Source organism: Piliocolobus tephrosceles, chromosome 17, assembly GCF_002776525.5.
Source record: "Piliocolobus tephrosceles isolate RC106 chromosome 17, ASM277652v3, whole genome shotgun sequence".
Taxonomy (NCBI): Eukaryota; Metazoa; Chordata; class Mammalia; order Primates; family Cercopithecidae; genus Piliocolobus; species Piliocolobus tephrosceles.
Window position 1 is genome coordinate 32,428 of NC_045450.1, and position 27,792 is coordinate 60,219.

The 27,792-nt window shown below is 52.8% G+C and overlaps 1 protein-coding gene and 1 pseudogene across 14 annotated transcripts in view; both read left to right on the forward strand.

The window, feature by feature from the left end:
- Window positions 1-27,792, forward strand: part of FLYWCH1 (FLYWCH-type zinc finger 1) — a 43,610-nt gene that overhangs the window by 4,327 nt on the left and 11,491 nt on the right. For 4 of the 13 annotated variants that reach the window (XM_023197688.3, XM_023197681.3, XM_023197678.3 and 1 more), the window contains 7 exons: window positions 16,223-16,611; window positions 17,020-17,493; window positions 20,008-20,472; window positions 20,608-20,871; window positions 24,341-24,604; window positions 25,435-25,707; window positions 27,221-27,281. In XM_023197688.3, coding sequence (XP_023053456.1) covers window positions 16,296-16,611; window positions 17,020-17,493; window positions 20,008-20,472; window positions 20,608-20,871; window positions 24,341-24,604; window positions 25,435-25,707; window positions 27,221-27,281 — 2,117 coding nt within the window. In that variant the 5' untranslated portion in view covers window positions 16,223-16,295. Of the gene's footprint in view, window positions 1-11,210; window positions 11,473-15,439; window positions 15,528-16,222; window positions 16,612-17,019; window positions 17,494-20,007; window positions 20,473-20,607; window positions 20,872-24,340; window positions 24,605-25,434; window positions 25,708-27,220; window positions 27,305-27,792 lie in introns of all 13 variants that reach the window. The other 9 variants (XM_023197679.3, XM_023197680.3, XM_023197685.2 and 6 more) reach the window with 5 other exon arrangements.
- Window positions 22,336-24,329, forward strand: LOC111530472 (annotated as a pseudogene). Its single transcript, XR_002727825.1, has one exon. The product of XR_002727825.1 is annotated as an uncharacterized LOC111530472 (transcript).

A 27,792-nucleotide genomic window follows, 5' to 3' on the forward strand; every position in this document is an offset into this window, starting at 1 on the left:
GCACCACTGCACTCCAGCCTGGGCAACAGAGCTAGACCCTGTCTCCTATATACTAGAATTACTTTGCATTTTTCTCAGCTGTTCACAATTTACAGAGTTGTACAAATAGCTCAAAGAGGAGAATAAGATAATCTGGAAAGATGTGTTCTAAACAATGTGTCATTTTCCACTGAAGCACACATTTTTCTTTTGATCTCATAATCAAGGAAATTTTTTTTTTTTTTTTTGGAGATGGAGTCTCACCCTGTCACCTAAGCTGGAGTGTGGTTGTATGATCTTAGTTCACTGCAACCTCCGCCTCCCGGGTTCAAGCAATTCTCCTGCCTCAGCCTCCCAAGTAGTTGGGATTACAGGCACACACCACCGCACTCAGCTAATCTTTGTATTTTTTTTTTTTAGTTCTAATTTTTGTATTTTTAGTGGAGACAGGGTTTCACCAAGTTAGCCAGGCTGGTCTCATACTCCTGACCTCAAGCGATCCTCCTGCCTCAGCCTCCCAAAGTGCTGGGATTATGTGAGCCACTGTGCCTGGCCAAGGAAACGTATTTTTTATTATAAGGCTGATCTCATTAGATTTGGCCTGATTATGTAGTACTCATTTACCAGATAAGCCCACCTGAGTTTGCCTTGCTGGAAGTCTCCATAAGAAACCTTAGACTTTTGAACGTCTGTTGTTTCGGCCAGGTGCCGTGGCTCACACCTGTAATCTCAGCATTTTGGGAGGCGAAGACGGGCCAATCACTTGAGGTCAGAAGTTCGAGACCAGCCTGGCCAACATGGTGAAACCTCGTCTCTAGTAAAAACAAAAATTAGCTGGGCATGGGTGGTGGGTGCCTGTAATCCCAGCTACTCAGGAGGCTGAGACAGGAGAATTACTTAACATGAGAGGTGGAGGTTGCAGTGAGCTGAGATCATGCCACTGTACTCCAGCCTGGGCAACAGAGTGGGACTCCATCTCAAAGTGAAAAAATAGGCCAGGCATGGTGGCTCACGCCTGTAATCCCAGCACTTTGGGAGGCCAAAGCGGGCAGATCACGAGGTCAGGAGATCGAGACCATCCTGGCTAACGTGGTGAAACCCCATCTCTACTAACAAAATACAAAAAATTAGCCAGACGTTGTGGCAGGCGCCTGTAGTCCCAGCTACTGGAGAGGCTGAGGCAGGAGAATGACGTGAACCCGGGAGGCGGAGCTTGCAGTGAGCCGAGGTCGTGCCACTGCACTGCAGTCTGGGGGACAGAGCAAGACTCTGTCTCAAAAAAATAAATACGTAATCTGTTGTTTGATGTCCTGAGACACAGAAGGCAAGCCCAAGATGCCTTCTCCATCAGATTTTACCTGTAGTACTTAAAATTTGGGCAAATTCCTCTCTTCTTAAGGTTCCCCACAATACCCCTAAGGCTCCTGAAACGTGTTAAATTGCTGATACTTTCAAAAAAGAGGAAATGAGCCAGGCGTGGTGGCTCACGTCTGTAAAGCCAGCACTTTAGAAAGCTGAGATGGGTGGATCATGAGGTCAGGAGTTCGAGACCAGCCTGGACAACATGGTGAAACCCTGTCTCTACTGAAAAAATACAAAAATTAGGCATGGTAGCACACACCTGTAATCCCAGCTACTTGGGAAGCTGAGGCAGGAGAATCGCTTGAAACCAGAAAGTGGAGGTTGCAGTGAGCTAGATCATGCCACTGCACTCCAGCCTGGGTGAAAGAGTGAAACTCTGTCTCAAAAAAAAGAAAAAAAGAAAAAGGAAAAAAGGAAGCCATGACTTTCCCAATGATATAAAGTAAGCATGTTAAATTTTTTTTTTTTTTTTGCGACACAGTTTGGCTCTTGTCACCCAGACTGGAGTGCAATGGTGGGATCTCCGCTCACTGTAACTTCCACCTCCCGGGTACAAGCGATTTTTCTCCCTCAGCCTCCTGAGTAGCTGGGGTTATAGGCATGTGCCACCATGCCCAGCTGGTTTTTTTTTTTTCTTTTCTTTTTTTTTTTGAGACAGAGTCTCATTCTGTTGCCTAGGCTGGAGTGCAGTGGCATGATTTCTGCTCACTGCAGCCTCAGCCTCCCAAGTAGCAGGGATTACAAGCGCCCACCACCACGCCCAGCTAATGTTTTTGTATTTTTAGTAGAGACCGGGTTTCACCATGTTGGCCAGGCTGGTCTTGAACTTCTGACCTCGTGATCCACCTGCCTTGGCCTCCCAAAGGGCTGGGATTACAGGTGTGAACCACCGCGCCCGGCTAGTTTTTGTATTTTTCAGTAGAGACGGAGTTTTGCCATGTTGGCCTGACTGGTCTCCAACTCCTGGCCTCAGGTGATCCACCTGCCTCGGCCTTCCAAAGTGCAAGGATTACGTGTCCAACTTTTTTTTTTTTTTTGAGACGGAGTTTCACTTTTGTTGCCCAGGCTGAAGTGCAATGGTGGGATCTCAGCTTACTGCAACCTCTGTCTCACGGGTACAAGCGATTCTCCTGCCTCAGCCTCCCGAGTAGCCGGGATTACAGGCGCTCACCACGACGCCCAGCTAATTTTGTATTTTTAGTAGAGACAGGGTTTTGCCATGTTGGTCAGGCTGGTCTCGAACTCCTGACCTCAGGTGATCCACCCACCTCAGCCTCCCAAAGTGCTGGGATTACAGGTGTGAGCCACCGTGCCCGGCCGTTAACGATTTTATGCAACATTAATGAGGAAACCTGTATGATATTAAAGATTAAATGAGATGATGTAGATAAAATACTTGAGGTGTTTTAGTGCCCAGGACAAAGCAAACCTCATGTGTGTCTTAGGCTCGTCACTTTAGCCACAGTCTTCTTTTTCTCGAGGGCATCTTTTCTAGTGTTTGTCAAAGTCTGGTTCATAGTCTATCAGTATCAGGAGTATTTGCTAAAAATCTAGATTCTTGTTCCTCCCTCTTCCCCGATCCTCTCCCCACCCCCCAAGATCTGGAGTCTTTTTTCCTTTTCCCCCCAGCGAGACGGAGTCTCACTCTGTCGCCCAGGCTGGAATGCAGTGGCACGATCTTGGCTTACCACAACCTCCACTTCCCGGGTTCAAGCAATTCTCCCTGCCTCACCCTCTGGAGTAGCTGGGATTACAGGTGCCCGCCCCCATGCCCAGCTAATTTTTGTATTTTTTTTTAGAAGAGATGGGGTTTTGCCATGTTGGCCAAGCTTGTCTTGAACTCTTGACCTCAAGTGATCCACCCACCTCGGCCTCCCAAAGTGCTGGAATTAGAGGCATTTGCCACCATGCCTGGCCTTGGATTCTTCTTGAATCCCTCTCTAGAACCTCAGCTAGAATTTTAGATGTGAAATCCTGGAATCTACATTTTTATCAAATGTTCCACGTAATTCTTATATAGACTAGAATTATACATAAAAATAATTGAAATGAAAGCTTCATGGACCAGTCGTGGTGAGATCTTGGCTCACTGTAGCCTCAACCTCCCGGGCTCAAGCAATCCTCCCATCTCAGCCTCCTGAGTAGCTGGACCGCAGGCACCCGCCATCACGCCAGACTTTTTGTAGAGACAGGGTCTCACAGTGTTGCCCAAGTTGGTCTCAAACTCCCGGCCTCAAGAGGTCCTCCTGCCTCACCGTCCCAAAATGCTAGGATTACAGGCATGAGCCATCACACCTAGCCCCTACAATAGGGATTTTAATATCCTCAATTTAATTAATTCCTCTGTTCTACTTGATATTACTCTTGATCCTCCTGCATAACATTAAATTACTACTCAGGAGATGTGGCCTATCTTGAACGTGTTTAATATTTTCCCACTGTAAAAAGAGTTTGTGCACATGGGAAACCGTTTTGAGAACAAGAAATTCAAGAAAAAAATCAATACTCTTACTACTTTTAACATTCTGATATATCTCTTACTAATTATTTAACTTTTTTTTTGTTTTTGTTTTTGAGACGGAGTTTTGCTCTCGTTGCCCAGGCTGGAGTGCAATGGTGCAATCTCAGCTCACCACAAACTCTACCTCCTGGCTTCTAGTGATTCTCCTGCCTCAGCGTCCTGAGTAGCTGGGATTACAGGCATGCACCACCATACCCAGCTAATTTTTGTATTTTTAGTAGAGATGGGGTTTCTCCATGTTGGTCAGGCGGGTCTCAAACTCCTGACCTCAGGTGATCCTCCTGCCTCGGCCTCCCAAAGTGCTGGGATTAGAGGCGTGAGCCACCGTGCCTGGCCTTAAATGTTTTTAAGTTATAAACATGTAAAATAAAATTCACCAATGAATAACAAATATGACCAGAGTAGAAAGGAAATAAGAAGGACCAGTGGATTGAGGGCTAGAAGGTTGTGTCTTCTCTAAGTAATATTTTGGTCTTTTTTGGAAAAAAAAAAAAACTTGTTTAGAAAGATAATCTTTACTGAATTTGTTAATTGGATTTTGCTTTCTTTTTTCTTTCTTTCTTTCTTTCTTTTTTTTTTTTTTTTAGGCATTCTCCCTCTTTTGCCCAGGCTGGAGTGCAGTGGCATGATCTCGGTTCACTGCAACCTCCAACTTCCAGGTTTAAGCGATTCTGCTGCCTCAGCCTCCCAAGTAGCTGGGATTACAGGCACACACCACCACTCCTGACTAATTTTTTGTGTTTTAGTAGATGTTAGCCAAGATGGTCTCGATCTCCTGACCTTGTGATCCACCTGCCTCGGCCTCCCAAAGTGCTGGGATTACAGGTGTGAGCCACTGCTCCCAGCCGCTGTAACTCTTACGTATGTGTATATATTTATTCATTTGTTTTAATTTTTTTCTTTTTGTCTTTTTTTTTTTTTTTTTTCCTTTTTGTGGAGAACGGGGTCTCGCTGTATTACCCAGGCAGGTCTCGAACTCCTGGGCTCAAGCTATCCTCCCGCCTCTGCCTCCCTGAGAGCTGGGATTACAGGCGTGAGCCACCGTGCCCGGCTGTTTTAATTTTTTTCTTTTTCTTTTCTTTTTTTTTGAGACAGAGTATCGCTCTGTGTCCCAGGTTGGAGTGCAGTGGCGTGGTGTCGTCTCACTGCAACTTCTGCCACCTGGGTTCAAGCGATTCTCCTGCCTCAGCCTCCCGAGTAGCTGGGACCACAGGCACCCGCCACCATGCCCAGCTAATTTTTGTATTTTTAGTAGAGACAGGGTTTCACCATGTTGGCTGGGATGGTCTCGATCTCTTGACCTCGTGATCCGCCCACCTCCGCCTGCCGAAGTGCCGGGATTACAGGCGTGAGCCATCGCGCCCGGCCTATTTTTTGTTTCTTGAAATGGGGTCTTGTGATGTTGCTTAGGTTGGCTTCAAACTCCTGGGCTCAAGCCATTTTCCTGAGGCAACTTCCCAAGTAGCTGGGACTACAGATACGCACCACCATGCCCAGTTCTAAGTAATACTTTTTGTAAATACAACATTTTGGAAATCCTCTTGAATTTTTTTTCCAACTTGGAAAAATTTCCAAATTCTTGTTTGAAAACATTGCCACCCGTGTGACTTTACCAAGGCAATAGGAACATTTCAGGAGCAACACCACCATCTTGTGGCCACGTCGAGTATTGCTGCTGAGGATTTAAATTTGCGCTTTCCCTTTAAGGGTGGTCCTGCCTCATGCAGTGGTCTTTTAGAAAGACTCCAAGTGGCCTCAGTGAGGGCTTCCTACTCTCGAGAGGGATACAGTAGCAGACGTGATTGAACGCAGTGTGTGCTACAGAAAAGGAAGTGTGTTTAAGGCATTAATTCAACAATGGAAGTAGTTGTGCATTTGAGTGGCAGGATTGGGGTAATTTAGTATTATAGTCTTAACATTCTGAAATGGTTTCTATATATTTTTAGAATATGATATTAGAACTTAGAAAATTTCACAACATATAGTGCAAGCCACCCCTTCTTTGATGAGTAAACCAAACCCAGAACAAGAAGCTTCTGTTGTTCAATAGAGCGCCTGTAATCCCAGCATTTTGAGAGGCAGGTAGGTAACTAGAGGCCAGGAGTTCGAGACCAGCCTGGCCAAAATGGTGAAACCCCGTCTTTACTAAAAATACACAACAAAATTTAGCCATGCGTGGTTGCGGGTGCCTATAATCCCAGCTACTCAGGAGGCTGAAGCCTAAGAATCGCTTGACCCCAGGAGGTGGAGGTTACAGTGAGCTAAGATCGTACCACTGCACTCCAGCCTGGGTGACAGACTCTGTCTAAAAAAAAACAAAAAATCTTTTTCACCAGTAGACCCTTGGGATGTGAGTCATTCCGACCATTGTTTTTTTGTTTGCTTTGTTGTTGTTGTTGTTGTTTGAGATGGAGTTTTGCCCTTGTTGCCCAGACTGGAGTGCAATGGCGCGATCTCCTGCCTCAGCCTCCCGAGTAGCTGGGTTACAGGCATGCGCCACCACGCCCAGCTAATTTTGTATTTTTAGTAGAGACCAGGTTTCTCCATGTTGGTCAGGCTGGACTCAAACTCCCGACCTCTGATGATCTGCCTGCCTTCGCCTCCCAAAGTGCTAGGATTACAGGCGTAAGCCACCATGCCCGGCCCTGTTGTTGTTGTTGTTTTTTTTTTTTGAGACAGCTTCTCTCTGTCGCCCAGGCTGGAGTGCAGTGGCGCCATCTCGGTTCACTGCAACCTCCACCCCGGGTTCAAGCGATTCTTCTGTCTCAGCCTTCCGAGTAGCTGGAACTACAGGCACCCGCCACCATGCCCAGCTAATTTTTGTATTTTTAGTAGAGATGAGGTTTCGCCATATTGGCCAGGCTGGTCTCGAACTCCTGACGTCATGATCCATCTGCCTCAGCCTCCCAAAGTGCTGGAATTACAGGCGTGAGGCACTGTGCCCAGCCAGGGATTGCTTTTCAATAACCTTGCTGAGATATAACTTACATACCATACAATTTCTCCATCCAAAGTCTACAATTCACTGCTTTTACTATATTCAGAAAGTTGTACAAGCATCACTACCATCAGTGTTAGGACTTTTTTTTTTAGATGGAGTCCGGCTTTGTCTCCCAGGCTGGAGTGCAGTGACACGATCTTGGCTCACTGCAAGCTCCACCTCCTGGGTTCAGGCCATTGTCCTGCCTCAGCCTCCCGAGTAGCTGGGACTACAGGCGCCCGCCACCACACCCGGCTAATTTTCTGTATTTTTAGTAGAGATGGAGTTTCAACTGTGTTAGCCACCATGGTCTCCATCTCCTGACCTTGTGATCCGCCTGCCTCAGCCTCCCAAGGTGCTGGGATTACAGGCGTAAGCCACCACGCCCAGCCAATTTTAGGACATTTTTATCACACTAGAAAGGAACCTCACACCCCTCAGCCATCACTCTCAATCTCTCGGTCCCTCCCAACCCTAAGCATCTGTCCATCAGCTTTCTGTCTCCATAGATTGGCCCATTCTGGACACTTCATGTCAGTTGAATCGTGTGACACTGGATCTTTGTGACTGGCTGCGTGTAACGTGTATCAGAACTTGGTTTCTTTTTAATTTGCTGAGTAATATCCCACTGTTTGAATAGACTACATTTTGGGTTGTATCGCCTCACACAGAGGACTGTCTTCCCTGAAGGCCAGCCCCAGGTTGGAGCAAGTGTGTGTGAGGGAGATCGTGACTGGTGGAATGACCAAGCTGGTCCCACCTGCACGGTGGCCTCAGAGGAGGGTGATGTCAGTGGAGCTGGGGAGCAGCCCGAAGGTGGCCGAGGTGAGAAGGAAGTGGGGCGCTGCAAATTTGGGTGGTTGAGGGAGGGAGGAGTTTTTGTCAGATCTCCTGTGTCCTAAAAAAAATAACCTAAGTACCTTGACAAGCCCAGTGGAAATAAAAGAGCAGAGGTGCAATAGCTCTGGAGACAGGGAAGCAGAACAGGGAGGGGTGCATCGGGGAGCTGGTAGAGACGCTTCTAAAGCCAGAGGGAGGACGGATGCTCCCTTTCCCTGGACAGGGAAGAGGATGAGAAGAGCTTATAGAAGCATCCATCCTGTGCTTGGGAGGCTGAGGTGGGAGGATCGCTTGAGCCCAGGAGTTCACGACCAACCTGGAAACATAGCAAGACCCTGTTGCTACCAAAATTTTTTTTTAAATTTAATTTAAAAAACCAGGCTGGGGCCGGGCGCAGTGGCTCAAGCCTGTAATCCCAGCACTTTGGGAGGCCGAGATGGGCGGATCACGAGGTCAGGAGATCGAGACCATCCTGGCTAACACAGTGAAACCCCTTCTCTACTAAAAATACAAAAAACTAGCCGGGCGAGGTGGCGGGCGCCTGTAGTCCCAGCTACTCGGGAGGCTGAGGCAGGAGAATGGCGTAAACCCAGGGGGCGGAGCTTGCAGTGAGCTGAGATCTGGCCGCTGTACTCCAGCCTGGGCGGCAGAGCGAGACTCCGTCTCAAAAAAAAACCAGGCTGGGCAACATGGTAAAACCCCATCTCTACAAAGAATACAAACATTAGCCGGGCATGGTAGTGTGCGCCAGTAGTCCCAGCTACCCTGTACGCGGAGGTAGGAAGATGGCTTGAACCTGGGAGGCAGAGGCTGCAGTGATGGCGCCACCACACTCCAGTTTGGGCCATAGTGAAATCCTGCCACTAAAATAAAAAGCAAAAGGTATCCATTCTGGCTGGGCCTGGTGGCTCACACCTGTAATCCCAGCACTTTGGGAGGCCAAGGTGGGCAGATCATGAGGTCAGAAGTTCGAGACCAGACTGGCCAATATGGTGAAACCCCATGTCTACTAAAAAATACAGAAATTAGCTGGGCGTGGTGACACACGTCTGTAGTCCCAGCTACTCAGGAGGCTGAGGCAGAAGAATTGCTTGAACCCGGGAGGCAGAGGTTGCAATGAACTGAGATCGTGCCACTGCACTCCCGCCTGGGCGACTGGGCAACAGAGTTCAAAAAAAAAAAAATCAGTCCTAAATGGGTACATTTTGAATTAGATAAAAATCATATGATTCTGAATCGTAGAGGGATAACTTTAGTTACTAGAAAATCTACCTTGTATGGAGAACCTTGTTCACTGATAACGTTAGGGAAATGGGGTGTTTTGCGTATAGTTTGTTACAGATGGCTCGTGTGTGTGTGTGTGGTAAAATATACATGACGTAAAATTTACCATATTGGTCATTCATGTAAATTGCATCCTACAACCCTTGGTCTTTGTGAGCAGATGCTGTCACTGAGCTCGATGATGAAGTGTTCAGGTCAGTGGTGTACATTCGTTGTGCAGCCGTCACCACCGTTCGTCTCCAGAACCTTTTCATCTTCCCCAACTGCTGCTTTGTCCTCGTGAAACATTCACTCGTCATTCCCCGGCCCCTGGCACCCCCATTCTATTTTCTGTCCCCACGAGTTTGACTGCGATGGGGACCTCATACAAGTAGAATTGGACAGTGTTTGTCCCGTTGTGGCTGGCATGTCAAATGTTGCAGTTTTTTTTTAATGGTGAAAAGATATATTTAGAATTAGCTGGCTAGACTGAGTTTAGATGATCTCAATTTTGTTGGCAACACCCAAAGCAACGTAATCAGGAGCCAGTTGAACACATGCCTTCTCTCTGTCAGGCCGAATCGGGGTGTTGCCCATGGCCACATCCATGTCCCAGAGCTGCTTCATAGCCTGTGTGATCTGGCACTTGTGAACTTTAACATCCACAGTGAGCAGTGTGGTGTTGTCTTCTGTCTTCTTCATGGTGGAATCAGTGGTCAGTGGAAAATTGATCGCAGAGTGGTCAAGCTTGTTTCTCTCGGGGGCGCTCATCCGAGGATATCTGGGCTGCCTCTGGAGTCGCATTGTCTTGGGCTGCCAGAAGGTGGGTGATGTTTTTTTTGTGGCTGTGGACACCTTTCAACCCTGCCTTCTTGGTCTTAAAAGCCTTCGCTTTGACTTTGGCTTTACGAGGGGCAGAGCTTTCTTCTTTGCTTTCGGCGCCATCTTGTGAAAAGACTGCTTTGTTTTTATTTTTATTTTTGAGATGGAGTCTCACTCTGTTGCCCAGCCTGGAGTGCCAGGGGTGTGATCTCTGCTCACTGCAACCTCCGCCTTCTGGTTCAAGTGATTCTCCTGCCTTAGCCTCTCGAGTAACTGGGATTAGAGGTGCCTGCCACCATACCCGGCTAATTTTTGTATTTTTAGTAGAGACGGGCTTCTCCATGTTGGCCAGGCTGGTCTCGAACTTCTGACCTCAGGTGATCTGCCCACCTCGGTCTCCCAAAGTGCTGGGATTACAGGGGTGAGCCACCACGCCTGGCCAACGTGGATGTTTTAAAATGCATAATTCTCCTTTGCTGTCCCTTCTACTTCATATTTTTGTTTCCTTCGTTACTAGCCCTTTATATGCACCCATCTGGGGAATGTGGCATTTGTGTAGCGTAGCATGGCATTCGAGCTCACAAATGGTTTTATGTCAGATATTTCATAACCGTTTGTATTATTCCATCTATCAAAAAGCCAGAATTGGCCGGGTGTAGTGGCTCACATCTGTAACCCCCGCACTTTGGGAGGCTTGAGGTGGGTGGATCACTTGAGGTCATGAGTTCGAGACCAGCGTGGCCAACATGGTGAAACCCCATATCTACCAAAAAATACAAAAATTAGCCAAGCATGTTGGCGGGCACCTGTAATCGCAGCTACTTGGGAGTCTGAGGCAGCAGAATAGCTTGAAACCCAGGAGGTGGAGATTGCAGTGAGCTGAGATGGTGCTACTGCACTTAGCCCGGGCAACAGAGCGAGACCCTGTCTCAAAAATGTAAAAAGCCGGAACCCACTAGAGTCACTTACTTGCCAAGCATATCCGCTATTGTTGTGTAGCATACGACCCGTGATCTTACTGGCTTAAAATAATAGGAGTTCCCCGGTGGTCAGGTTCTGTGGGGGTCCCCAGGTTCCTTCATGTCTGCAGGCAGTTAAGAGACTGCTGGGCTGGAGGGTACAAGGTGGTCTCCCCAAATGTGGCGGTGCCCGGCACATGGCCTCTCCTACAGCTGCCTTCAGGGCCCTGGCCCGTGAAGTGTGGGAATGTGTACCCTGCACTCCTGCCACACTGTTGGTCAGGCAAGTTCCCCCAGGCCAGTCAAGGTTCAGGCAGGTGGAGACAATGCCCGGTTGCCAAGGGGCCTGTGGACTTTAATGGGCGGAGTGGTACTGGGTCAGCATCTACCACCCAAGAGCTTAAAAGGGCAAGAGTGGGGAGGGGTCGTCAACCTTCCACAAGCGGGTGGCCAAGGCCTTTCCTTGTGTTGGAACTTTTTCCAGATCTGTTGAAGCACGTGGGTCTTGGAAGCCCTGTAAACAGAAGTGGGAAGTGTTCGCCCGAGGATTGCGCTGTGTCCTGTCACCTCCCCTGACTAGGGTACAGCTCCCTGGGAATATGGGGCTTTCCTTGTCAGGCCAAGCTTGAGGCAGTCCCCACCTTCACTCTGCCGGCCTGGGACGCGGCCCCTGCCTGCCTGCGCTCCCCACTCCCGCGGCGCTCCTGCGTCCTGCAGGACCGGCTGGCGGCGTGAACAGTGTGCAAGTGAGTCACTGTGCCGGCCTGCATAGTCTGGGATGCCTCTGTCAGGAGCGGCCTGGCGTCCCCATGCCTCGCCCTGGCTGGGAGGGAGGCCACGGGGAGGCTGGGAAGCACAGCAGTTCTCAGGGAGGTGCCTGACCTCCCGGGGAACAACGGGGACTTTCTCCAGAGGGCGGGGGCCTCGCGGGACCTGGGCTGGGGGGACCCGGGGAGGGTGCAGGGTCAGGGAACCGCCACGTCCATCGTCCATCCATTCCCATACATCCCCGTTCATCCTGTCCTGCCCTCATTCTCATCCTTCCCCGTTTAGCCTCATCCGGTCCCACCCAGTGCCATTCATCCCCATTCAGCCCCAGAGCTCAGAGCGAGGGAGCGGGAGGGGCGGGTTGCCGGTAGAGGGACTTGCCCTGAGGCCAATCAGCGCGGGCGGGCGGGGCTTCCCCCCGTAACCCTTTCCTTTCCTGCCTGGGAGCGGTTCTGCTCAGGAGACGCCTGCGAGGTCAGCTGGGGTTGCCCCCCAGTCCGCTGCACCTCGTGTCACCCTGTGGGGAGGGATGAGCAGGCCCAGAAGGATGGCATGGAGGAACAGGCTGGGGGAGATGTGGTGGGATTGGCCCTCCTGGTACCTGTGATTTCCTGGGGACGGAGCCTTACTGGAGTTAAGGAGCCACTCCCCTCTATGTTGTCCCTGGAACCGACCAGGCCTTCCAGAGCGGAACGTGGGGTCCCAGGCCAGGAAACTTTTGGAGCAAAGTGGGAGACCCGTGGGAATTGGAACTGCAACATGTGAGGTGGGGGTGAGGACACTAAAAATGTCAGGGACTGCAGTCTCAATTCGAGGCTGAGGTGGAAAAGACCCCACCATCTGCCCACACTCGGTTGCCCCAAAAAGCCCACCCCACACCACGACTGCCCCCAGGCCCCCACCCCAGCCCTGCCCAGTTCCTCATTATCTGCCCTTTCTGCCTCTCCAGGCTGGAACCCATGGTGACCTCGGGGTTCAGTTAGAGCCTCTGCAGAAAATCTAATTCTGCTATTTGGAACAATAGAAGAATTCTGCCCATGGTTTCCAGAACAAGAAAATTTAGATCTAAAAGATTGGGGAAAAATTGGCAAAGAATTAAAACAAGCAAATAGGAAAGGTAAAACAACCCCACTTCTAGTATGGAATGATTGGGCCATTATTAAAGCAGCTTTAGAACCGTTTCAAACAGGAGAAGACAACATTTCAGTTTCTGATGCCCCTGAAAGCTGTGTAATAGATTGTGAAGAAGAGGCAGGGACAGAATTCGAGAAAGGAATGGAAAGTTCACATTGTAAATATGCAGCAGAGTCTGTAATGACTTGTTGAACGCAAAATGTTGACTTAAACAAGTAAGGGTGATTTGCCTCAGGGCCTGAGAAAAAAAACCAGGAACCACCTGCCCGTCTTTTAATTCAGTTAGACAAGGCTCTAAAGAGCCCTATCCTGGCAAGATTGCAAGATACCGCTCAAAAATCTATTACAGATGATAATGCCCAAAAGGTTATTGTAAAATTAATGGCCTATGAAAATGCAAATCCGGAATGTCAATTGGCCATAAAGCCACGTTGACTACAATCAATTACAGGAGGTAATATATCCTGAATCATCAAAATTGGGGGGAAAGCTCCAGAATCACTGGAGCCATCAGTCTAAACCACGATGGCCAACTCTTCCTCCAGATGCCTGTAACATTACAACCTCAAATGCAGGTTAGACAAGTACAAACCCCAAGAGAAAATCAAGTAGAAAAGGATAGAGTCTCTGTCTCAGCAAAGCCAATCCAGACGCGGTATCCACAATATCAGCCAGTAGAAAATAAAACCCAACGGCCGCTAGCTTATGAATACTGGCAGCCAGCCGAGCTTCAGTATTGGCCGCCTCCAGAGGTTCAATACAGACCTCAAGCGGTGTGCCCCAAGCCGAACAGCACGGCATCATCCAAGCAACCCACGGCGGTGGTGGTTTATCCATCAGCACCACAGGGCGCGGCGCTGTATCCTCAGTCGCCCACTATGATACTTAATCCACCAGCACCACCTAGTGGACACGGTAGCACACTGCACGCGGTCTTTGATGAAGTTAGAAAACGGAGATCTTGAGGCATGGCAGTTCCTGGTAATTTTACAATCGGTACTGGCCGGGAAAGGGGCTCCAGCAGGAGCACCTGTGGTGGCTAATGCTAGATATGAACCTTTCACCATGAAAATGTTAAAAGACATGAAGGAAGGAGTTAAACAATATAGACCCACCTCCCTTTATATGAGAGCATTATGAGATTCCATTGTTCAGCAGGAGTTGATGTAATTACAGAATAGGTGAAGGCTTGTAATAGGACTGGAGGAGCCATGCATAAAGGCTATGCTAATGGCTCAAGCAATGACTGGAGTCACTTTAGGAGGACAAGTTAGAACATTTGGGGGGAAATGTTATAATTGTGGCCAAATTGGTCATTTAAAAAAGAATTGCCCGGCTAGCTCAGTAGAGTATGTGACTCTTAATCTCAGGATTGTGGGTTCGTGCCCCACATTGGGCGCCAGGTGAAGGAGGCCTGCCCCTCCATACCTGTGGGTATTTCTCATCAGGTAGAGATGAGAGACTGAGAAAAGAAATAAGACACAGAAGGCCGGGCGCGGTGGCTCAAGCCTGTAATCCCAGCACTTTGGGAGGCCGAGATGGGCGGATCATGAGGTCAGGAGATCGAGACCATCCTGGCTAACACGGTGAAACCCCGTCTCTACTAAAAATACAAAAAACTAGCCGGGCGAGGTGGCGGGCGCCTGTAGTCCCAGCTACTCTGGAGGCTGAGGCAGGAGAATGGCGTGAACCCGGCAGGCGGAGCTTGCAGTGAGCTGAGATCCGGCCACTGCACTCCAGCCCAGGAGACACAGCAAGACTCCATCTCAAAAAAAAAAAAAAAAGAAATAAGACACAGAGACAAAGTATAGAGAAGAAAGAACAGTGGGCCCAGGAGATGGGCATTCAACGTGCGAGGACCCACACTGGCGCTGGTCTCTGAGTTTCCTCAGTATTTATGGATCACTGTTTTTACTATCTTGGTGAGGGGAGTGTGGCGGGGCAACAGGAGGATGGTGGGGAGAAGGTCAGCAGGGAAACATGTGAGCAAAGGAATCTGTATCATGAATAAGTTAAAGGAAAGGTACTGTGTCTGGATGTGCACCTAGGCCAGATTTATGTTTCGCTTTACACGAACATCCCAGTGTAGCAAAGAGTAACAGAGCAGTATTACGGCCAGCATATCTTGCTTCCAGCCACAGGGCGGTTTTCTCCTATATCGGAATAGAAGGAATGGTCGGCTTTACACTGAGACATTCCATTCCCAGGGATGAGCAGGAGACAGAAACATTCCTTTTACCTCAACTGCAAAGAAGCCTCCCTCTTTCACTATTCCTCCTCAGCACAGACCCTTCACAGGTGTCGGGCTGGGGGAATGTAAAGTCTTTCCTTTCCTAGGAGGCCATATCTCAGGCTGTCTCAGTGCAGGCAAACCTTGGACAATACCTAGGCTTTCTTGGGCAGGGGTCCCTGCGGCTTTCCACAGAGCATTGTGTCCCTGGTTAATCGAGAATGGAGAATGGTGATGACTTTTACCAGGCACACTGCCTGCAAACATATTGTTAACAAGGCACAATCCTGCACAGCCCTAAATCCCTTAAACCTTGATTCAATACAGCACATGTTTCTGTAAGCACAGGGTTGGGGTTAAAGTTACAGATTAATGGCATCTAAAAGCAGAACAATTTTTCTTAGTACAGATCAAAATGGAGTTTCTTATGTCTTCCTTTTCTACAAAGACACAGTAACAATCTGATCCCTCTTTTCCCCACACAAAAAGCCCACCCCACACCATGACTGCCACTGACTGCCCCCAGGACCCCGCCCCAGCCCTGCCCAGTTCCCCATTATATGCCCTTTCTGCCATTCCAGACTGGAACCCGTGGTGACCTCGGGATTCTCCAGACACCACCGCAGCTCTGTCCCTGACCAGCCAAGGCAGCAACAGCTCGGGCACAAGGTGGCCGCCACGTTGGGGCCCTGGTATCTCCCGAAGCAGGGGTGACCTGGGGCCTCCAGGACAGGATAGGGACTGGGTCTGCCCGAGCCTAGAAAGGGCCTTCTGCCTCCCAGGTCAAGATGCAGCACTGTCCTCTGGCAGGGCTCTGTGTGCCAGGCCCACGCTCCAGAGACAGGTGCCCGGCGTCCTGGTGAAGCGCGTGGTTTCCAAAAAGGTCCTGGCAAGTCCCTGGGCATCTGAGCAGAAACGGGTCTCAGCTTTCTGTCTCCCACAGTTGTCTGTGCCTCACTGTCCTCATCTATAACTGGGTGAATAAGAATGTCCTGCCGTCATAATGTAGGGGCTGGAGGGGGGACTGGAAATGCAGGTGGAAACCCTTCTTCTATGCTCAGCACGTGGGAGGCCCATCGGTAGTGGCTGAGCTCTCAGTCCGTTAGTCACTCTGATGGCCCCTTGTGAAGAGTGTTTATTGTGCACATTTTCCAGATGGGGAAAGTGGGGTTAGATGAGGGTGACATACCCAAGGCTGCCAGGAGAGGAACTGGCAGAACAGAAGCCTAGTTCCATCAGGGTCCCCGTCAGCCTTGGCCCCAGCGAGCAGTGAGGCAGCCCCATCTGCCCACCTCCCTCCCAGAGCCGCATCTAGAGCCCCCCAAGGGCTTCGTCCACTGACGGAAATTTGCTTCCTTCCTTAGGACGGAACCGCTGGACTCCAGGTTCCTTGCTGGGGGCTGAGTGTGGCCTGAGGGACAGGCCCTGGGTCCCGGGATGCCCTTGCCCGAGCCCAGCGAGCAGGAGGGCGACAGCGTGAAGGCTGGCCAGGAGCCGTGCCCCGAGCCAGCCACGGACGTCGTCCCGGCAGCCCCCAGGAAGTTCTCCAAACTTGTCCTGCTCACAGCCTCCAACCAAGATGAGGATGGGGTGGGTTCCAAGCCCCAGGAAGTGCACTGCGTCCTTTCCCTGGAGATGGCTGGCCCTGCCACCCTCGCCAGCACCTTGCAGATCCTGCCAGTTGAGGAGCAGGGAAGGGTGGTCCAGCCAGCCCTGCAGATGCCTGAACAGAAGTGCAGCAAGCTAGACACAGGTGAAGTGTGGCCTGCTGCCCCTGCCCAGCCACCCTGTGGGTTCCAGTGCTCACAACAGGCCCTGCACACCCCACTTCTAGCACAGTGTCTTGTCGTTGCTCCCAGCTGAGCCTCCTGGTCTCTGATGCTGAGCCTGTCCCAGGCTGGTGTGATGATCACACTCAGGTAGCAGGGCCTCCTGGAGCTCATGGGAGCTGCAGTGATGTGCAGAATTCCTTCAGCTCCCTAAAAACATCCACTACTACCCCCAAAATCAAAACCAGCCCTGAGAGTCTAGGCTTCTTGCTTGGGAGCAGGAGAAGGCACCCGCCACACTCAGGACCCCCACGTCCTCCCTGGCTCTCCTCTGTGCCTGTGACCTGGAGCTTGGCTCTAGGTTAGCTAACCCAGCCCTCCCCTTCCCCCAGCAGCCCCTCAGTCCCTGGAGTTCCTGAGGACACCATTCGGGGGCCGCCTCCTGGTGCTGGAGTCCTTCCTGTACAAGCAGGAGAAGGCTGTGGGGGACAAGGTGTACTGGAAGTGCCGCCAGCATGCTGAGCTGGGCTGCCGGGGCCGGGCCATCACCCGAGGCCTGCGGGCCACAGTGATGCGGGGCCACTGCCACGTGCCCGATGAGCAAGGCCTGGAGGCCCGGCGCCAGAGAGAGAAGCTGCCCAGCCTGGCCCTGCCAGAGGGCTTAGGAGAGCCCCAGGGTCCTGAGGGCCCTGGAGGCCCAGTGGAGGAGCCACTGGAGGGGGTGGGCCCGTGGCAGTGCCCTGAGGAGCCAGGGCCAGAGCCCACTCCTGGGCTGGTGCTGAGCAAGCCAGCCCCGGAGGATGAGGGACCCCGAGCCCTGTCACTGCTGAGCCTGCCGCCCAAGAAGCGTTCGATCCTGGGGCTGGGTGAGTACAGTCCACCCCCTGCCATGTCCACTTGCGGCAGGGGGCCCAAGGGCCCTTCCTGCGCCCAGATAGAAATGCGGGGTCCCATGGGGTCTTTTAAAATGTACTCGAAGCTAAAATGACTTTTAAAAATATAAATGTGGCCGGCCGCAGTGGCTTACGCCTGTAATCCCAGCACTTTGGGAGGCCAAGGCGGACGGATCATGAGGTCGGGAGTTCGAGACCAGCCTGATCAACATGGTGAAATCCTGTCTCTACTAAAAATACCAAACTTAGCGGGGTGTGGTGGCAGATGCCTGTAGTCCCAGCTACTCGGGAGGCTGAGGCAGGAGACTTACTTGAACCCGGGAGGTGGAGGTTGCTGTGAGCCCAGATTGCTCTACTGTACTCCAGCCTGGGCGACAGAGCAAGACTCCATCCTAAAAAAAAAATTTATGTATATAAAAATGTGACTGGGTGCAGTGCCTCACGCCTGTAATTTTAGCACTTTGGGAGGCCCAGGCAGGTGGATCACCTGAGGTCAGGAATTCGAGACCAGCCTGACCAACATGGTCCACCATGACCACCTCTACTAAAAATAAAAAATTAGCCAGGCGTGGTGGCAGATGCCTGTAATCCCAGCTATTTGGGATGCTGAGGCAAGAGAATCGGTTGGACCCAGGAGGCAGAGGTTGCAGTGAGCCAAGATTGTGCCATTGCACTCCAGACTAGGCGACAGAGCAAGACTCCGTCTCAGAAAAAAAAAAGAAAAAATAGATATATGTAAAGTGGGCTGGGCAGAGTGGTCATGCCTATAATCCTAGCACTTTGGGAGGCTGGGGGCAGGAGGATCGCTTGAGCCCGGGAGTTCAAGACCAGCCTGGCCAATACAGTGAGACCCCATCTGTACAAAAAATCAGCCAGCTGTCATGGTACGCCTGTGGTCCCAGCCACTTGTGAGACTGAGGTGGGAGGATCACTTAAGCCAGGGAGATTGAGGCTGCAGTGAGCCAGAATCACACCACTGCCCTCCAGCCTGGACAAGAGCGTGAGACCCTGTCTCAAAAAAAAAAAAAAAAAAATCAGAATTTTATCTGGTTCTTGGGCGATTCTGGTGTCCATTAAGTTCAGGAAAAACACCAAAACACCTAGGCCGGGTGCAGTGGCTCATGCCTGTAATCCCAGCACTTTGGGAGGCTGAGGCGGGTGAATCATGAGGTCAGGAGATCAAGACCAGCCTGGCCAACATATTGAAACCCCGTCTCTACTAAACATACAAAAAATTAGCTGGGCGAGGCTGGGCGCAGTGGCTCACGCCTGTAATCCTAGCACTTTGGGAGGCTGAGGTGGGCATATCACGAGGTCAGGAGATTGAGACCATCCTGGCTAACACGGTGAAACCCCGTCCCTACTAAAAAATAAAAAATAAAAAAATTAACCAGGCGTGGTGGCGGGCGCCTGTAGTCCCAGCTACTCGGGAGGCTGAGGCAGTAGAATGGTGTGAACCTGGGAGGCAGAGCTTGCAGTGAGCCAAGATCGTGCCACTGCACTCCAGCCTGGGGGACAGAGTGAGACTCCGTCTCAAAAAAAAAAAGAAAAAAAGAAATTAAGCGAGCATGGTGGCGGGCGCCGGTAATCCTAGTTACTTGGGAGACCAAGGCAGACGAATCGCTTGAACCCGGGAGGCAGAGGTTACAGTGAGCCAAGATCACACCATTGTACTCCAGCCTAGGTGGCGGGGCGAGACTCTGTCTTAAAAAAAAAAAAAAAAGTCTGGTGGGAGGGTCTTGGGTTTTGGGTCATAGGTTCAAATTCCAGCCCCGCCTGATGGTAGCTCTGTAGCCTTAGAAAGTTGACCTCATTTCTGGAGTTTCAGGAGTTTTATCTTAAGCTGGCTGTGATACCCTGGATTGCTGTGTAAATTGCACATTTGGGGCTTAGCAAGTTGCAAACGGGAGTTCTGGCTGTTTTATTACCAGTAACTAGGAGATGGGCTTGGGTTCAAGGAGGCCAGGTGCCTCCTGACACAGCTCTAAGGATCTGAGGTGGCCCCTGCCCTGGGCACCTGGGGCGGGAAGGGAGGGGCAGGGAACAGGGAGACTTATTTTTCACTGTGATCTTTTGGAGCCATTTGAGTGTATTATAACTTGTGTGTTTTATTCAGACATGGGTAGGTTATTTAAACAAACCCTAAAAAACTATGTATGAGCAAGAGTGACAGAAACAGAGGCCAGTAAGTCTGAGTCCAGGTCGGCCCCTCCAGGTGTGATCTTGATGCAACATTTAACAGGCCTGAGCTGGGGCGGCCTCACTGGCTGCTAGGAGAGGAATGAGACTCCCCTCTGGGTTGCTTGGTGTAGGGGTTCCGTGGGAATGGGCTTGGGGGCTCTGGCATATCTGGCTCAGGAAGCCAGGGTAAATTTCAGCCTTAAAGGAGAAAGGCCCGTCTCAGCAGCCCCCAGAGTCTGCAGTGGTTGCCCCTCCTGGGCTCCTCCCCACCTCTGGTGGCTGTGACCACTTGGGTCCCTCCTCCAGGACAGGCCCGGCCCCTCGAGTTCCTGAGGACATGCTACGGGGGCAGCTTCCTGGTACACGAGTCGTTCCTCTACAAGCGGGAGAAGGCTGTCGGGGACAAGGTGTATTGGACCTGCCGGGACCACGCACTGCACAGCTGCCGGAGCCGGGCCATCACCCAGGGACAGCGGGTGACCGTGATGCGTGGCCACTGCCACCCGCCCGATATGGAGGGCCTGGAAGCCCGGCGGCAGCAGGAGAAGGCCATGGAGACACTGCAGGCTGGGCAGGACGGCCCTGGGAGCCAAGTGGACATGCTGCTCCGAGGTGTAGATAGTCTGCTGTACCACAGGGGTCCTGGTCCCCTGACTCTCACCAGGCCCCGGCCCAGAAAGCGAGCGAAGGTCGAAGACCAGGAGCTGCCAACCCAGCCGCAAGCCCCGGAAGGATCCCTGGACGAGGACCAGGACGTGGATGCAGACCCTGGTGAGCCGCCTTCCTCTGGGGTTTGCTGGCCCTGCCTTGACTCTTTGGCCATCAGAGGCCCAGGGAGGGAAGGGAGTGGGATCAGGCCTGCCCGGCCCCTGCCTCCTCCCCTAACTGCCTCCCGAACCTCCACAGGAGGCCCTGAGTTCCTGAAGACGCCCCTGGGGGGCAGCTTCCTCGTGTACGAGTCCTTCCTCTACCGGCGGGAGAAGGCAGCCGGGGAGAAGGTGTATTGGACCTGCCGAGACCAGGCCCGCATGGGCTGCCGCAGCCGCGCCATCACCCAGGGCCGACGGGTGACTGTGATGCGTGGCCACTGCCACCCACCCGACCTGGGGGGCCTGGAGGCCCTGAGGCAGCGGGAGAAACGCCCCAACATGGCACAGCGGGGGAGCCCAGGTACCTGGGGTTGGGCGGGGAGCTGGGCCCCAGGAAGCAGGCAGGAGCCCCACACTGCCTTTCCCTCTCCACCCTGCGGGTCCCGCTGGCAAACGTCCTCTTCCCTTCTGTGAACGTCCTAGAAGGAGCCGTGGCCCTGGCCTCCCCTCCTCCTCCTCTTCCCCCGGTGCTGCTTTCAATGGGCCCTGCCTTCCTGCTCAGCCCGACCTGCCCCACAGCCGCCGCCGCAGGGCTAGACCTCCCTGCCCTCCCCCTCTTCCTCCGTTTGTCTTAGAGTTCATAGTATTAACAGAGGGCATTGACTGCACATGGTCAGTCTCGTGGCTATGGTGTGAGCCTGTCTTAAGGTCTGAGTGGTTAAGGATTGAGGAGGTGATATTTACATGCAATCAGTTTCTCCTCTCGGCCAGCGGTTCCATGGACACCCATAATGTCCTGAAACGCTGGCCTGAGGAGGGTCACGGCTGTCTCCGTCTGTATCCACACAGTCGGCCCCCCGCAGCACCTGGTGTTTTGACTTCGTGACCACAGTGGTGTACACGTCCCCATCCCGTCTGGCTGAGGAGCCACTTCGGCGCGGCCTCCTCCCCTCACATGTTCTTCATGGCCCTGAGGCGCCGGCCTCTCTTTCCGATGGCTCGTCTCCATCCTGCAGCTTTTGGGTTAGCTGAGTTGCCTCATGGCCCTAAAGTTCTCTCAGACTTGAGAGCTGTGGGTTTTTTTGTTTCATCTCCAGGGAGACGGTGCTACACGGTAACGCAGCTGCCCCTGCCTCGTCCTCACCCCCGCTTCGGCCCCACAAATAACTGCTCTGAGCAATTTTTATTTTTTATTTATTTTTTTGAGACAGAGTCTCCCTCTGTCGCCCAGGCTGGAGTGCAGTGGCACCATCTCGGCTCACTGAAAGCTCCGCCTCCCGGGTTCAGGCCATTCTCTAGCCTCTCAGCTTCCCGAGTAGCTGGGACTACAGGAGCCCGCCTCCACACCCAGCTAAAGTTTTTTTTTTTTTTTTTTTTTTGTATTTTTAGTAGAGATGGGGTTTCACCGTGTTAGCCAGGATGACCTCGATCTTCTGACCTCGTGATCTGCCCGCCTCGGCCTCCCAAAGTGGCCGGGGCCCCCGCGCCCGGCCTCTAAGCAATTGTTTCTTAGGGTCTTGGCTGCCCCATTCCCTAAAATGTGCCTCCACTACTGTTAATCGGTTTTTCCATTTCTTTGTCAGCTCAGTGCACTTCTTGCACAGGTGTTTTGTGTGTGTGTGTGATGGAGTCTCGCTCTGTCACCCAGGCTGGAGTGCAGTGGTGCAATCTTGGCTCACTGCAACCTCTGCTTCCCAGGTTCAAGCGATTCTCCTGCCTCAGCCTCCTGAGTAGCTGGGATTATAGGTGCCCACCACCTCACCCAGCTATTTTTGTATTTTTATTAGAGACAGGGTTTCACCATGTTGGCCAGGCTGGTCTCTAACTCCTGACCTCAGGTGATCCGCCTGCCTCGGCCTCCCAAAGCACTGGGATTACTGGTGTGAGCCACTGCACCCGGCCACATTTGGTTTTCCATTAGCCTAGAAACCTGCTCGTGGCTGACCGGGGGGTGCTGTGTGGTCCCATCTTCTAACACAGCTCTGTCTTTTCTGTGCAGCGGCAGCAGCTGCATTTGTTTGCCTGGGTTTGTGTGTCCAGGGCGACCCCACCTGCATCCGATCATCCAGAACCCCAGGTTGCTGGAGCTTCCAGGGAGCCTCGGCCCAGTGCAGCCTGACCTGGCAACAGAGGCTGGGCCCAGCTGTCCCTCGGGGTTCACTGTGCCAACTCTCTGCTTCTGGGCCTGCCTTTCTCTTTCTCGGTTTTCTTCATGGTGTTGTGGTTTGGAGAAGTCCCGGGAGGCAGAGCACTGAGGCCTTGCGTGCGTGAAATGTCTGTAGCCTCCCTTCACCGGAGGGGCAGCCTGGCCTCCGTGGTGTCACAGGTGCAGAGCCTGCCGTTGAACTGCAGCTTTTGTGTGACTGATCCTGTGTGTGCCATCAGCTTTGCTTGAGGTTTTAGGGTCTCTGCTCCCTCCCAGCTGCACCGGGCTGTGCTGGGGGCACTAGGGGCCTTTTTAGGCCTAGGGCTTGTGGTCTTTGTGGTGGGGTCATCCTCTCGTGCTCTCTGTTAACTTTTCCATCATTGTCCCTTTCTGTTGCTCCTGTTAATCAGATGTTGATCCTCCCAGATGAGGGGTCGGTCTTCTTTTTTTTGAGACAGTTTCACTCTTGTTGCCCAGGCTGGAGTATAGTGGTGTAGTCTTGGCTCACTGCAACGTCCGTCTCCCAGCTTCAAGTGATTTTCCTGTCTCAGCCTTCTGAGTAGCTGGGATTACAGGCACACGCCACCACACCCAGCTAATTTTTTGTATTTTTTTAGTAGAGATGGTGTTTCACCATGTTGGTCAGGCTGGTCTCGAACTCCTGACCAGGTGATCCGCCTGCCTTGGCCTCCCAAAGTGCTGGGATTACAGGCGTGAGCCACTGTGCCCAGCCCCTTGCTGGACGTTTTCATCCATGTGGAAGGGGATGAAGCGTGCCCCATGGTCACACCACCCCCTCCTGTGGTCTGGGGTCCCCACCTTCCTGACCTGTTCTGTGTTGCGGTCTCCAGGCTTCTGTGCTGCTGTACCCTGCAGGGTCCTCCTGCCTCCCGAGCCTCCCCACTCCACATGGCCCCTGCCCAGCCCTCTCCATCCCTCTTGAAGGTGGTTCCACAGCCAGACACCGCCCCCTCTGGCCTCTCCTCTAGGGCTTGCTACCCACCCCCATCCCCTGCTTCCACTGCCACCTGATGTGCCCATGATGCCCCAGGCTGCCTCCCCACCTCTGTGGCTCCTGAGCCTGCATGGAGGAAAGGGTATTCTCTGGGCAAGGCACCGCCACCCCACAGGGTCCTCCCTCGCACCACATCCAGGACAGTGGAGGCTGCTCCTGCCTTTTCCTCACAGTCCTCGGGTCACCTCTCCACCTGCCCAACTCTCGGCGGCCACCCCTCTCAGCCCCATCCAGCTCCCGAGAAGCTTTGTCCCCTGAGGGCCCTGGGTCATTCCTTTGACCCGTCAGGCACAGTGCAGCCTGCATGCGAGCCTGGGCGGGCGCTGGGGACGGACGCGTGACGCAGCAGACACTGCCTCCCTGAAGGCATTGCAGCATGGGACGCTTGGCCTCCACCTGCAGGGGCCTCACCTGACCAGTCCCCAGCCTCAGGAGAAGGGACCCCAGCAGCTGGAGCCCCAGTGGAGTTGGGGGGATGGTAGCATCTGTGTCCTGGGCTCTGGGGCCGCCTCACTGTGAGGAGGGGCGTGTGGGCATCGCGGGAGGCTCCGGGGCCACCTCACTGTGAGGAGGGGGTGTGGGCATCGTGGGAGGTCTCACCTCGGGGCCATGCTGATCTTGGCTCTGAGAGCTGGTGTCCTCTGCTCCTCCCCTCCCATTTCTCAACAGGAGGCCCGGAGTTCCTGAAGACGCCCCTGGGGGGCAGCTTCTTGGTATACGAGTCCTTCCTCTACCGGCGGGAGAAGGCAGCCGGGGAGAAGGTGTATTGGACCTGCCGGGACCAGGCCCGCATGGGCTGCCGCAGCCGCGCCATCACCCAGGGCCGGCGGGTCATGGTCATGCGCAGGCACTGCCACCCACCCGACCTGGGCGGCCTGGAGGCCCTGCGGCAGCGGGAGCGCTTCCCCAACCTGGCACAGTGGGACGGTCCAGGTGCGTGCAGAGGACGCTGGCCCAGGTGACCGTGGTCTCCCGGGACCCACGTGCCACATGCTGGCTGCAGGCTGCCCATGGGCTGCCGTGTGTGTTGCGCATGGGGGTCTGGCAGCCTGGGCCATAAACTCCCCAAGGGCCGGAGGCTCCATCTGCGGGCTCCGAGCTCCTGCAGCTGGTCCTCAGGGCAGCAGGGACTGGCTGTCGGGGGTAGGAACCCACTCAGCTCTCTCAAGAAAGGGGGTGGCAACCACAGGTGGCATTGGCAGGTGCAGAGAGTGCTTGGAATCTGCTGACGGGCCATACGGTGGATTCTGGACTCTTAGTCTACCCCCCACGCCACCCACACAGCTTCTAGTCTCGTGGGGTTCTCTCTAGTCACCACCACATCATGTGACCTTTCAGTTCAGCTTGTTAAAAGTCAGAGGCCAGATGGCTGCCAGCTGGCTGAGGGGTAGGTGGACAGGGAGCCAGGAGGCCCTGGGGCCCAGTCCAGAATGGCTCATCCCCTGCCCTGGGAGATGCTCCTGCAAGCATGAGGTCTGAGGGCTTGGGAGAGTCCTTCGGGACTGTTTAGGGTCTAGTGGTTGCCAGGCCAACCGCCCAGGCATCCCCAGAGCCCTTGGAAAGGGCCAGCCAGCGTGGAAGTCGGGTCTGGAGGGCCTGAGCTTCAGGCTCCAGGGCCCAGAGGGGAGGAGGGCAGTGTCCACCATGGAGCCTGCTAGGGCATTGCGGATTCCTGGTGGGGCTGGCTTGGGGGACAAATTAGACCTCCAGCCCTGACCCCCAGGCCCCTGTGGCCCCACTCACAGTGTCACTTTCCCTTTCAGAACCCCTCCGACCCCTGGAGTTCCTGAGGACTTCCCTGGGGGGCAGGTTCCTGGTGCACGAGTCCTTCCTCTACAGGAAGGAGAAGGCGGCCGGGGAGAAGGTGTACTGGATGTGCCGGGACCAGGCTCGGCTGGGCTGCCGCAGCCGCGCCATCACCCAGGGCCACCGCGTCATGGTCATGCGCAGCCACTGCCACCAGCCCGACCTGGCAGGCCTGGAAGCCTTGAGGCAAAAGGAGCGGCTCCCCAGCAAGGCCCAGCAGGAGGACCCAGGTACAGACAGGGTGTGGGGCAGCGGCAGGGGTGTGGGTATCCTCATCTCTGCCAGCTCAGAACTGATGCCCCAGGCCAGGCACCCACTGAGGAGACTTTGCCTTTGTGCACACACCAGTTATTCACATCAACAGAATGTGAAACCAGCCTTTTTTTTTTTGAGTTGGAGTTTTGCTCTTGTTGCCCAGGCTGGAGTGCAATGCAGTGATCTCGGCTCACTGCAACCTCCGCCTCCTGGGTTCAAACGATTCTCCTGCCTCAGCCACCCCAGTAGCTGGGATTACAGGCATGCACCACCATACCCGGCCAAAACCAATCTTTAGAAAGCATTGTGTGTCTCACTGTCATTCATGTGAATATTAAGGGCCATGCTCTGTAAAACAGTAACAAATCCAAGTTGGCCAGGCACAGTGACTCGTGCCTGTAATCCCAGCACTTTGGGAGGCTGAGGCAGGTGGATCACCTGAGGTCAGGAGTTGGAGACCAGCCTCATCACCATGGAGAAACCCCATCTCTACTAAAAATACAAAATTAGCCAGGCATGGCACATGCCTGTAATCCCAGCTGCTTGGGAGGCACAGGAAATGCTTGAACCTGGGATGCGGAGGCTATGTTGAGCCAAGATCGCACCACTGCACTCCAGTCTGGGCAACAAGAGTGAAGCTCCATCTCAAAAAAAAAAAAAAAGAAAGAAAAAAACAGCCTGGCTAACATGGTGAAACCTTGTCTCTAAAAAAAGCTTATAAATCAGCTGGGCGTAGTGGTGCATGCTTGTGGTCTGAGCTCCTCAGAAAAGGGGAGGATCACTCAAGCCCGGGAGGCTGAGGCTGCAGTGAGCCATGCACTGCAATCCAGCCTGTGTGACAGAACAAGACCCCATCTTTACAAAAAATGTTTTTGAAAAGAGGGCTTCTTTGAGAAAGCCACTAAATGAGCTTAAACAAAAAGTTGTGCTGGAGGCCTGGCCTCTCATCTTTGATGTCTAGGTGACCCCCAGTACTTTCCATGACAGCAGCTGAAGATCGACTCTTAGGGGCTCCAGTAGCTCATGTTACCATGGAAGGTAATTGATGCGTTGAATTCCCACCGGTTGTCTTTCTGCTCACAGCCTTGAGGGCATCGTTAACAAGGTGTGCGTCCTTGGTTCTGTCAGCTTCAACAAGAGAAGAATTATTATTATTTTTTTTGAGATGGAGTCTCTCTCTGTTGCCCAGGCTGGAGTGCAGTGGCGCAATCTCAGCTCACTGCAAGCTCCGCCTCCTGGGTTCGCGCCATTCTCCTGCCTCAGCCTCCTGAGTAGCTGGGACTACAGGCGCCGGCCACCTCGCCTGGCTAATTTTTTGTATTTTTAGTAGAGACGGGGTTTCACTGTGTTAGCCAGGATGGTCTCGATCTCCTGACCTCATGATCTACCCACCTTGGCCTCCCAAAGTGCTGGGATTACAGGCGTGAGCCACCACGCCCGGTCAAGAGAAGAATTATTAATTCATGTTTTCAATTTTTTTTTCCCCAGAAAAGATTCAAGTTCAGCTGTGTTTCAAGACGTGTCCTCCCGAAAGCCAGCCAATGTATGGGTAATTGTATTAGTTATCTAATGGTGCGTGACCAATTACGGCAAAATGTAGTGGGCTTAAAACAACAAATATTTGCTGTCTTGGCTTTTGTGGGTCAACATTCATGGGAGTGGTTGGGCTGGGTGGTTCTGACTCCTGAGGTTGAAGAGAATTTGTCAGCCAGGGTGGCAGTCATCTGAAGGCCCAAGTGAGGCTGGAGGCCCTGTTCCCAGGTTCTTCTCGAACACAGCCAGGCTGTAAAGCAAGAGCCTTTTTTTTTTTTTTTTTTGGAGATAGAGTCTCTCTGTTGCCCAGGCTGGAGTACAGTGGCATGATCTCAGCTCACTGCAAACTCCACCCTCCAGGTTCAAGCAATTCTCCTGCCTTAGCCCCCTGAGTAAGTGGGATTACAGGCATGTACCACCACGCCCAGCTAATTTTTGTATTTTTAGTAGAGATAGGGTTTCATCATGGTGGCCAGGCCGAATCTCAAACTCCTGACCTCAAATGAGCCACCTGTCTCGGGTCTCCC